The 10,971-nt window shown below is 63.4% G+C and overlaps 1 protein-coding gene across 4 annotated transcripts in view; it reads left to right on the top strand.

The window, feature by feature from the left end:
* Nucleotides 1-8,264, top strand: part of RHOBTB2 (Rho related BTB domain containing 2) — an 11,383-nt gene extending 3,119 nt beyond the window's left edge. Inside the window, exons 1-10 of one of the 4 annotated variants that reach the window (XM_035345180.1) lie at nucleotides 15-152; nucleotides 4,139-4,340; nucleotides 4,495-4,598; nucleotides 4,699-4,884; nucleotides 4,972-5,996; nucleotides 6,427-6,545; nucleotides 6,631-6,781; nucleotides 6,856-6,944; nucleotides 7,088-7,193; nucleotides 7,280-7,518. In XM_035345180.1, the coding sequence (XP_035201071.1) occupies nucleotides 118-152; nucleotides 4,139-4,340; nucleotides 4,495-4,598; nucleotides 4,699-4,884; nucleotides 4,972-5,996; nucleotides 6,427-6,545; nucleotides 6,631-6,781; nucleotides 6,856-6,944; nucleotides 7,088-7,193; nucleotides 7,280-7,518 (2,256 nt within the window). In that variant the 5' untranslated portion in view covers nucleotides 15-117. Of the gene's footprint in view, nucleotides 1-14; nucleotides 153-1,340; nucleotides 1,517-4,138; nucleotides 4,341-4,494; nucleotides 4,599-4,698; nucleotides 4,885-4,971; nucleotides 5,997-6,426; nucleotides 6,546-6,630; nucleotides 6,782-6,855; nucleotides 6,945-7,087; nucleotides 7,194-7,279 lie in introns of those variants that run through there. The other 3 variants (XM_035345181.1, XM_035345178.1, XM_035345177.1) reach the window with 3 other exon arrangements.
* Nucleotides 8,265-10,971: the final 2,707 nt, after the last annotated feature.

Below are 10,971 nucleotides of genomic sequence, written 5' to 3'. Positions count from 1 at the left end.
CCCCGGGGGGGGGGGGGGGGGGGGGGGATAGAAAAAGCTCGGTTCGCCCATGCCCCGAAAAAAAGACGGCAAAGGGCCCCCCCTTCCCCAAAAAAGCCACCCCGTCTCCTTTCTGCTATGGAGAGGGAGCTCCCCGCCGTGCTGCGAGTTGGGTGAGGCGACGCCGTTTTGGGGGTGGGGGGGACGGCGGCGAGGGCGCGAGGTGGGCGCAGGGGTTTTGGGGCTGGTTGGCCTTGGCCCAACGCAAGGGGGATAACGGGGCCGGGGGAAGGGGGGGGGCAGAGAACGGTTCTGTGAAGGCGAAGCGGGGGGAAAAAGGCAGCCGAAAGATCTCGGGAGAGGATGGCGAGGCATCACATGATGCGGATATACGGGGTCAGGGCACCGCCAGCCTTCCCGGCAGCCCCGCGCAAAGATGACTCTGGGGTTTTGGTTTTATCCCGCCCCGCAGATTTGGGGCTGGGGGCACCCCCCCGGGGGCTGGGGGGCGAGGAGGGGGCGGTGAAGGCGGGGTACGAAGGAAATGGTGTGGGGCGAGGCCTGGAATTGGGGAGAAGGGGATGTCTAGGGGGGCGCTGGGGGGTGCCAAGGCACCGCGCTTCTGCCCCAGTGCCGCCGAGGGGTCCCCTCCGCGGACCCCGTGTGTTCCCCAAATTCTGGTGCCCCGATCCCGATGCAGCAAGGGGAGGGGGAAAGGGGATCCGAGAAAGGGGTGCTGGTGTGCCCGGGGGGGCAGGGAGAGGCCCCGGGGGGGGGGGGGGCGACAAGCCCCGGGAGGATGGAGGTGAGATGCAGGGGGAGGGTACGAGAGATGATGGGGGCAGGATGGGGCCCCACGGAGGGGGGCTTAGGGGCAGGATGGGACCCCATGAGGGGTTTGGGGCAGGTTGGAGCCCCACGAGGGGTTTAGGGGCAGGATGGGGCCGCATGGAGGGGGGTTTAGGGGCAGGATGGACCCCACGGGAGGGCTTTAGGGGCAGGATGGGGCCCCATGGGGGGGGTTTAGGGTCAGGATGGGACCCCACGCAGGTGCAGGACGGGTGACAGGTGAGGGTCCTACGTGCTCTTTGCCTGGTGGGCGCTCAGCGGCAGGATGGGACCCGACTCCGAGCCCCCCCCCTTTACCCCCCCGGCTCCCTCTCAGCCAATAGGAAGCTGCGGGGGGGGGGGCAGGGGGCGTGGCCTCGGCGGGGCGGCTTGTTTTTGTGAATGAAAGGCGGCGCGGCCCCGACCGCAGCGCGCAGCGCTCCGCGCAGCGCAGGGGTTGCGCGCAGGGGTTGCGCGCAAGGCTCGTGTGCGGCGCAGCGCGGGGGTTGCGCGCAGGGCTCGGCTCGGCGCGGCGCAGCGGGGCCGCGGATGCGGAGAGCCGGGCGGCCGCCGCGCCGCCATGGGCCCTAAAGCGCACGGCGCAGCGCGGGGGCGCGCACAGCCCAAGCGCGCAACTTGCGCCCTGACCATGTCCGGAGGGGCGAGCCCGGCCCCGGCCCCTGGGAGCCGCCGCTTCGTCTGTGTTGGTGTAAGTACCGAGCCCCCCCCCCGCCCCCCCCCCCCCCCCCCGCCCCCCCCCCCCCCCCGGACAGGGGGGCACAGCCCCTTTGCGATGCCCCCGCGCCCCCACCCGGGTGCTCCCAGCGCCCCACAACCTCCCCCGGTGCCCCCCGACCCCCTTGCAATACCCCGGCTCCCCAACCCCGCTGCTCCCCAGCCCTTTTTGCAACACCCCCCACCACCATCCTGCAGCTCCGAGCCCCCCCGAGCCCCTTTGCTATGCCCCCCACCCCATCCCGGGTGCTCCGAGCGCCCCCAGCCCCTTTACAACACCCCACAACCTCCCCCGGTGCCCCTACTCCCCTCCATGGCCTGTGCAGCCCCCAGGGCCCTGCTCGCCCCCCATCCCCGGGGGGGTCCCGGGGTATTTCCGTGCACTGCCGCCGTTCCGGGGCTCATCCCCCCCCAGTGCCGGGGGCTCTCATCCCCTGGCGAGGCCGGGATGGGGGATTTTTAGCCTGGGAGTTGCTAAGCGACAGCTCCCGGGGTGATGGTGCAGTTGCCGTGGCAACCGTGGGCTGCAAAGAGCAATTTTGGGTTCTCCTCCTTGTAGGGGGGGACATGTTTTGGGGTGGGGGGCCCGGCCGGAGCATCCCTGCCCTTTAGGGAAGGGCTTTTGCAAGGGGCAGCCCCGATGTGTTGGCATCCAGCCCCCGGAGAGGCCCAGCAGGGTCTGGGGGGGCCGCCGTGGTGGTGGCATCCTGCTGCTGACATTGGTCCTGCAAAAAAGCTCAGCACCCTCCTGGGGCGATGTGAGTGGGGGGCTGCAAGCCACCCCCGGCAGGGCTGCCCGAGTTCCCCAGCGTGCTTCTGCTTTATTCGGAGCCCGCATCTCCCTCCCTTCCTTCTCCTCGCTGCAGGCACTGATCCGGGCAGGACTGAGCCCTGAATTCCCTCGGGGGCACCGGGCTTTCCGAGCAGGGTCCCGAATCCCCCGGGCTGAGCCCACCGCAGGGGGCAGGTATCCAAAAAGCCGGGGCTCAGAGGCCGACCGCAGTTGTCATCCCCACGTGCCTTCCCCCCCCCACCCCCCCCCCCCATCGCTTGAATGAGCTCGGCTGAATTATGAGCCCTAAAAATAATCACCGCAAAGCTCTCCGAGCACCAACAGCCCCCCCGGGGACCTCCTGAACCTACAGAGGAGCCAAAAAACAAAGCCTGGGAGGAGCTGGGGACCAAGTATTTGTGGTGCAGGGGATGGGAACGCATCTCCTGGGGCTTTTGGGGCAGGTGGCAAGGTGCCCTGCCTCCTTTTTGCCGTGCCACGCAGACCCCAAGAAAATCACCACCATCCCCCAAAGGATGGAAAGGATGTGGCTCGCGGCGACGAGCGTTTGGAGAAGTTTTTTGCCTTGGGACCGGCCGGTGGCTAAGGGCTGGCACCCAAACAACGTGGCTCGGTGCCACCCTGCCATCGCCTCCGCTCGCCCGCGGGGCTCGGGGCCCGATCCTGCGCGGCGCTGCGCCCGCTCGCGTGCCGCGTCCCGCGGGCTCGTGCGTTGCCAGGTGTGCTCCCGAGCTTGCGCGCACGGGAGGGAGGTGCTAACATTGGCAAGTCCTTGCCACGCTGCTCCCCTGGGAGCTGCGTCCGTGGTCCCCGCGCGCGCGGGGCTGGGTTGCCATCGTTACCGGGTATTTTAGCTCGCTGAGCCTGTGCGCTCGTGGTTTATTATAGCAGCTCGGGAGGCCAGGAGGGGGTGACAAGGGGGAAGAGAGCTGCTGCTTTGCAAAGTTCAGAGCAATTAGGGTGTTGGGTTTTTATTTTTTCTCCCCATCCTTCGATCTCCCACCGGGAAATCTCCTCGATCCCAAGCTTTAACGCTGCGATGAGTTAATTCTGGTTGATTTAGACCCTGGCCTGCCCTGGGGCTCCGAGCGGGCAAAGGGTGCTGCTCCTGGACGTGTGTGCCCGCAGGATAAGGGCGCTTGGCATCGCCTTCGCAGCACCCAGAGCTCCAAGCTCCCTCCGGGGAGGTTTCGGGTTGCACCTGGTCCCCGGAGGGCAGCGATGCTGGGAGCCTGCCCGGCTCCTGCAGACATCAGGAGCCTCTTGTGCTTTGCTGCTCAGGACCAACGAGCTCCCCTGGGAGCAGGCTGGGGGGAAAAAAAAGGGGGTGCAGGATGGTGCTGGGGGCAGAGCCCGGCGCTGAGAGGCAGCGGGAGAGGCTGGCGGTGCCTGCGTGCGTGCTCCCATCTGGAAGCTTCGCTTGTGAACGCCGGAGAGGAAGAAAAGGGAAGAAGGGAGAGGAGGGAGAAAAAAAAAAAAAAAAAAAAAAAAAAAAAGCCTCATCTCACATGAACAAGCATGAGCCAGGGCCGGAGAGACGGAGAGGGGGGGCCGAACGCAACGCAGGGCATGTGTCTGACGCGCGGCAGAGCAACGCACGCTGCCACGGGAACATTAAATTTTAAAGGGGAAGGGCAGAAGCGTGTGCAGGGAGGGGAGGGCAGCTGCCTGCCGGTGCTCGCCGCAGCTCCGCTCGCTCGCCGAGCTCCCCCCAGGGCTGCATCAGCGTCCCCCCGTCAGTGCTTCGTCCCCTTCGTTATCCCGGCTGCGTTAGCTGAGCCCGTTTCCCCCCCACACACACAGGTCCCAATTAATGGATTCTGACATGGATTATGAGAGGCCAAACGTAGAAACTATCAAGTGCGTCGTGGTCGGGGACAACGCGGTGGGCAAGACCCGGCTCATCTGTGCCCGCGCCTGCAACGCCACGCTCACCCAGTACCAGCTCCTCGCCACCCACGTGCCCACGGTGTGGGCCATCGACCAGTACCGCGTGTGCCAGGAGGTGAGGGGAGCCCCAGGGCGTGGGGACGCCGCTGGGATGGGTTTGGGTCTGTTTTTGTTTTTTTTTGGTGGGATTTTCTCCCCGTGTGGATGCTGGCCTCTCGGCGGAGCGCTTTGGCATCGCCGTGGGGCTCAAGGGGTTTCTCTTCCCGCAGGTGCTGGAGCGCTCGCGGGATGTGGTAGATGATGTTAGCGTGTCCTTGCGGCTCTGGGACACCTTCGGTGACCACCACAAGGACAGGCGCTTCGCCTATGGCAGGTAGGGCATGGGCAGGGCCGTGGCGAGGAGGGTGAAAGGCGCCGGGGCTGGCTCCGCCGTGACCCCCTCCTCCTCCTCCTCCTCCTCCTCCTCCTCGCAGGTCCGACGTGGTGGTTTTGTGCTTCTCCATCGCGAACCCCAACTCCCTGCACCACGTGAAGACCATGTGGTACCCGGAGATCAAGCACTTCTGTCCCCGCGCCCCCGTCATCCTGGTGGGCTGCCAGCTCGACCTGCGCTACGCCGACCTGGAGGCCGTCAACCGGGCACGGCGCCCCTTGGCCAGGTGGGACCATGCCCATGCCCCCCAGGGGCTTTCTTCCATGACCACGCAACTGGAGAGATCTCTTGGTTACCTTCCCCTCTTTTCCAGGCCCATCAAACCCAACGAGATCCTTCCCCCGGAGAAGGGGAGGGAGGTCGCCAAGGAGCTGGGGATCCCCTACTACGAGACGAGCGTGGTGGCCCAGTTTGGCATCAAGGACGTCTTCGACAACGCCATCCGCGCCGCCCTCATCTCCCGCCGCCACCTGCAGTTCTGGAAGTCCCACCTCCGCAACGTCCAACGGCCCCTGCTCCAAGCCCCCTTCCTGCCCCCCAAGCCCCCTCCTCCCATCATCGTGGTGCCGGACCCCCCGTCCAACAACGAGGAGCGCCCGGCCCACCTCCTGGAGGACCCCCTGTGCGCGGACGTCATCCTGGTGCTGCAAGAGAAGATCAAAATCTACGCACACAAGATCTACCTCTCCACCTCCTCCTCCAAGTTCTACGACCTGTTCCTCATGGACCTGAGCGAGGAGGACCAGCAGAGCGCCGCGGGGCACGGCTTCGGGGTCGCCGTCACGGCGGCGGCCGAGCGGATGCTGCACCAAGAGGAGAGGCACCACGGGCGGGATTTCCTCCTCCGGGCCGCCAGCTTCGATATCTGCGAGAGCGCCGAGGAGGCCGGCTCCAGCCAGCGCAAACCGTGCCTTAGAGCCTCCACCAGTGACGGGATCCTGCGGGGGAAGCGCTACGAGAACGGGGAGCGCGGGCTGAAGAGGGGCCGGGACCTCTCCTCGTGGAGCCGGGCCTTCATCAGCATCCAGGAGGAGATGGCGGAAGACCCGCTGACCTACAAGTCCAAGCTGATGGTGGTGGTGAAGATGGACGCTTCCATCCAGCCGGGTCCTTTCCGGGCCGTGCTGAAGTACCTGTACACCGGCGAGCTGGACGAGAAGGAGCGGGACCTGATGCACATCGCGCACATCGCTGAGCTCCTCGAGGTGTTCGACCTCCGCATGATGGTGGCCAACATCCTCAACAACGAGGCGTTCATGAACCAGGAGATCACCAAAGCCTTCCACGTCCGGAGGACCAACCGGGTGAAGGAATGCCTGGCCAAGGGGACTTTTTCGGGTACGACTCCGTCCGCACCCCGTCGCCCTCGCGGGGGCCTCTGCCCCGTGCCCATGCCGTGGAGCACCAGGAGCTCGCCTTCCCCGGGGTTTTGGGATACGCTCACCTTCAGGCTTGGTGTTTCTGGGATTTCCTCTCCTCCTGGCATTGCATTCCATGCCAGCATTTTTGCCCTTTACTTTTAAATGTGTCACGGGAAAAACCCCGGCCAGAGCCGTGCGCGGTGCCCTGGCTGCCGGAGCCCTTCCTGAGTTCCTCCGAGCTGGCGGAGGATGCTAGAAAACAAACAAGCCTGGTCTGGCACGTCCTGTACCTTGCCCTCAAGATGAATTTTGTTATTTTTCCTCCCGTTCCCTCTGGGGAGAGGTGTTTTGCCGTAGGGCTGGCCAAGCCGGGGGTGACGGGGCCTTTTTCTTCTCCTTGTTGGCAGATGTCACCTTCGTGCTGGATGACGGTGCTATCAGTGCCCACAAGCCCCTGCTCATCTCCAGCTGCGACTGGATGGCCGCGATGTTCGGCGGCCCCTTCGTGGAGAGCTCCACCAACGAGGTGAGGAAGGGTCTGAGGATTTGCTCTGGGGTTGGGGGAAGGCTTGGGGACAGCCGTGGGGTGACGGCCGGTGTGCGCCTCGCAGGTGGCGCTTCCTTACACCAGCAAGAGCTGCATGCGGGCCGTGCTGGAGTACCTCTACACCGGGCAGTTCAGCTCCAGCCCCGACCTCGACGACATGAAGCTCATCATCCTGGCCAACCGCCTCTGCCTGCCCCACCTGGTGGCTCTCACCGGTGAGTCCCTGTCACCCCCCGAAGCTTGGGGACAGCTTTAGGGCTGTGCTCTGACCCCGCCGTGTGTCCCACAGAGCAGTACACCGTCACCGGCCTGATGGAGGCAGCGCAGATGATGGTGGACATCGACGGGGACGTGCTCGTGTTCTTGGAGCTGGCACAGGTAGGGTGACACGGGACGGGACCTCGTGGTGGCAGAGGTGCGGGTGGCACTGCTGTGGCGGAGAGGGGCTGATCCTTAACGCCAAGGGGAGGGGGGAAACGGGGTAAATCCATGCGCTTTGGTGACGCGTGCTCCGTCTCCAGTTCCACTGCGCCTACCAGCTCGCCGACTGGTGCCTGCACCACATCTGCACCAACTACAACAACGTCTGCCGCAAGTTCCCCCGCGACATGAAGGCAATGTCGGGAGGTGAGCGTTGGTGGGGCTGGTGGGGTCCATGGGGTTTTCTCCCTCCCCCCCCCCCGGGCCCAGGGCTGACCCCCGTGTCCCCGCAGAGAACCAGGAGTACTTCGAGAAGCACCGCTGGCCGCCGGTGTGGTACCTGAAGGAGGAGGATCACTACCAGCGGGCGAGGAAGGAGCGGGAGAAGGAAGACTACCTCCACCTCAAACGGCAGCCCAAGAGGCGGTGGCTCTTCTGGAACGCCTCCTCCTCCCCTTCCTCCTCTCCTTCATCGTCGGCAGCCACAGCCTCCTCTTCCTCCTCCTCCTCCTCCTCCTCGGCTGTGGTTTGAAAGCCCGTCCTTGCCCTGGCTCCAGGAGACGGATGGGGAGGAGGAAGAGGAGGAGGACGAAGGGTGGGATGACCTGCCCCAGCACCGGGCGGGTGCCCCCAGGGGCACCCCGGGGAGACGGAGCGGGGTGCCCCCACGCCGCAGCGCCAGCGCCGCAGGACTGGCCCGGAGCAGCAGGAGAAACCCACGTTTACAGGAGCACAAGGGTTGTCTTGGGGTTTTCCTTTCATTTTTGTTTCTATCGACCATCAAGCGCATGAGGAAGAAGAAGAAACCCGTCCCGGTTCCACTTTAGTTTTTAAGCAGAAGCTGCAGGCTTGGGGTGGTTTTGGGGGACGCCGCCTCGACGCCCATTGGACTTGCAGTGGGGCGAGGTGGGACCCCGGCCCCAAACCCCTCTGGGCTGCACCAGGGCTGATCCCACAGGATCCCCAAACCCCTCTGGGCTGCATCTGGGCTGATCCCACAAGGTGTCCCCCCCCCCAGGTCCCATGGGGGGGCTGTCCCCGTGCGGGGAGCTCTGGGGAAAAGGAGCCCTCTCCTCCCCGCATCTCCCCCCGGGGGCTTGGCCCGCAGCAGCGCAGAGAGCAGACTTCTATTTTATTTTTTAAAGAAAATTTAAAGCAAAAAATACCACAAAAAAAAACAACAACACCAAAACCCACCCCCAGAAACCACCCCCGGGCCCTTCAGCTTGGGCTCGGAGCCTGGGAGGCTCCATTGTAATAAATGGTATTTTAAAAGCCCGGCGTGGTCCCTGTGTGTTTGGGAGGAAGCAGCTGGTGGAGGAGCATCACAGGAGCCAGCATCAAAAACAAAAACACCCAAACACCCCAAAAACAGGAGGAGCAGGGGCTTCGCATCGGACTGACCTCGCCTGCTCCACCTGGGTCTCTGTAGGTGGCCAAAATCCCACAGCGGGTGCCCCGTGGCACCTTTGGGTGGACCTGAGCCTCTGCTCCTGTCCTCGGCCCGGCACCCTTGGGTGCTGCTCTTGTCCCCGCTGGCCTTTTCAGAGCTGCTCCTTTTGGATGCTCGTCCCCAGCCCCAGTGTAGGAGCGGCTGCAGCGGGCGCACGCTCCGTGCTGTCATGCTTTGCAGCAGGTAGGATGAGTTTTGTTCCCTTTTTAAAGCAGCTGCTCGCCCGGCCAGCACCAATCCTGCACATGGGGTCCTGCGGGAGGTCCCCAGCTTGGAGCTGCTGTGCTGGGACCCCTGGAGCAAAGCACCCTGCTGCCGCCCCCTTCCCCCTCCCGGCAGCTCCTGCTTTCAGCCACTTGCCTCGAGAAACCACCTGCATACGGATAAAGCCTCGAGGGGAAGGTGGAGGCTGGCAGGCAGCTCTGGGTTGGGTTTTGGGGCGAGCAGAGCCCCTTCCTCACCCAGCACCTCCTCGCCCAGCACCGCATGGATGTGCACCGCAGCTACGGCAGCGCGCCGCCCCTGCCTGCGCCGGGGACCCAAATTTCAGACTCCTGCTCCTGCCGGCGGTCAGGGTGGAAAAGCAGAGCCCGGGTTTGCTGCTGAGGACTTCCAGTGGCACCAGCTAGGCTGGTGGGGACATGGGGACCGTGCCCAGCAGGATGCCACGTGGCAGAGCCCCGGGATGTCCTGGAGCCACGCAGGGCAGCTCTGCTCCTTTGGTGCCCGCTGAAACCCCGAATGGAGCAGCAGCAGCATCGCAGCAAGAAGAGAGGAGGAAACAGGAGGATTTTTGTTTTTTAAAAAAAGTTTATTCCTTCTTCATAAAATACACCTGTAAAAAACTGGAAGTGACGAGCTGGCTGGGCCAGAGTTCTGTACAAAAACACACGATCATGCATAGTTAAAAAAAAAAAAAAACAATACTATTTTTATATTAGCTTTTAAGTTAATATATGACCATGTTTACAATTACTAATAAATGGATAAATACAAATGTTCTGCTTGTATTTTTGAGGTGGGATTTGTTTTTTTGTTTGTTTGTTTGTTTTTTTTAAATGTTGGCAAATTGGGAGGGGGGGAGGACGGAGAGGGGGGTGCAGAGGAGCTGGCGCTGCCCCTGTGGCCGGGCAGGTCCCCAGGGGCTGGGCTGCAGCACGTTTAAGTCCATAGAGCACCAGTGCTTCCCCGTGAGACAATCCCAAAGGCAGCTTGCAATCATTTTGGGGTCATTTTGTTGATTGAGTGAAGTGAAGGCACCAGCCTGGGTTTCACAAGGAAGCACCGAGAGCGAGCCCCTAGGTCTGGCGGAGGAGGCCACGAGGCTTGGACTTCACGGGAGGATCAGCTCCCCCAGGCCCAGCTGTACAAGGGCTTCAAGAGCCGTGAGGCACGATAAAAAAGTTAAAGAAAGGAACTGTTCGTCGAGAAAAGACGTGAAAAGAGCGACGCAGAACTGGAACCAGAAAGGGAAAAGCTCAGGGGACGTGGAAGAGCACGGATATGGGGCAGCAGGGATCATCCTAGAGAACCCACATGCTCAGCCCATCAGCACTTATGGATAACAGGGTCTTCTCCTGGCACTGGAACCAGAATCTTCTGGGTTTTCACGCTGGGATCCGAGGTCCTTGCTACCACCTCCTGAAAACGTTAAAACCTGGCCCTTAGGTGCTGGGTTTGGTAAGGCTCGACTTTACCAGGCAAGTCTGCGTGCTGGGAGACGCAGGGAAATACCACCTGCCCCACCTAATTCCCGTAAATAATTTAGAGAAGGGACCGGAGGCAAAGCCGATGCTCCTGGACGCCGTTACGGCAGCGCCGATCGGCACGCAAACAGCCACCACGTGAGGCAAGACCTTAGGTATTTCAGAGCTCGAGCAACACCCCAATTCACCAAGAAATTGGACGTGCACAGCTGGGTGTTTCTGCCCTAAAGGAGGGCTCGGACACGCTTTGAGCAGGTTGGCCCCAGTAGCACCCAGTAGCCCCTCGCCAGACCCCGATGCTATCGAACGTCCCCGACGATCGTGACATCCCGACACCGATGGCAAACAGGGCTTGGGAGTGAAGCTTGTGGAAGTCCCCTCCAGCGCAGGCAGTGCTCGCCATAGGGATCCCCCCCCCATAGGACAAGCCTCCAGCCCCATGTCGCCCCCCATGCCCGCAGCCCCCCCGGCCCAGGCATGTCCCATCCCAGCTCCGTGCCCTATAGACACAGCCCCACGTGGCCCCGTTCCCCACAAACCCCCAAAGCAGCAGTGGATCAGCCCCCTGCTCCCTTCCTATGGGGTCCAGGTGAGCCCCCATAGCCCCTAGATTGTGGGACCCCCCCCAAACCCTGCTCCCCCCATAGCCCCTTGGCAAGCAGCCCCCTCATAGCCTCCGCTCCCCACACAGAGCCCCCAGACCGGGTAAACCCCCCATAACCCCATCTCCCCCCACAGCCCGCAGTCCAGGTAACCCCCCTGCAATCCCATCTCCCCCCACAGCCTCTGCCCTGGCTGAACCCCTACCCCAACTCCCCCCCCCGAC

Source organism: Oxyura jamaicensis, chromosome 22 (genome assembly GCF_011077185.1).
Source record: "Oxyura jamaicensis isolate SHBP4307 breed ruddy duck chromosome 22, BPBGC_Ojam_1.0, whole genome shotgun sequence".
NCBI classification, from domain to species: Eukaryota; Metazoa; Chordata; class Aves; order Anseriformes; family Anatidae; genus Oxyura; species Oxyura jamaicensis.
Note: the sequence above shows the minus strand (reverse complement) of the source record. Positions and strands in the feature narration are given on the sequence as shown.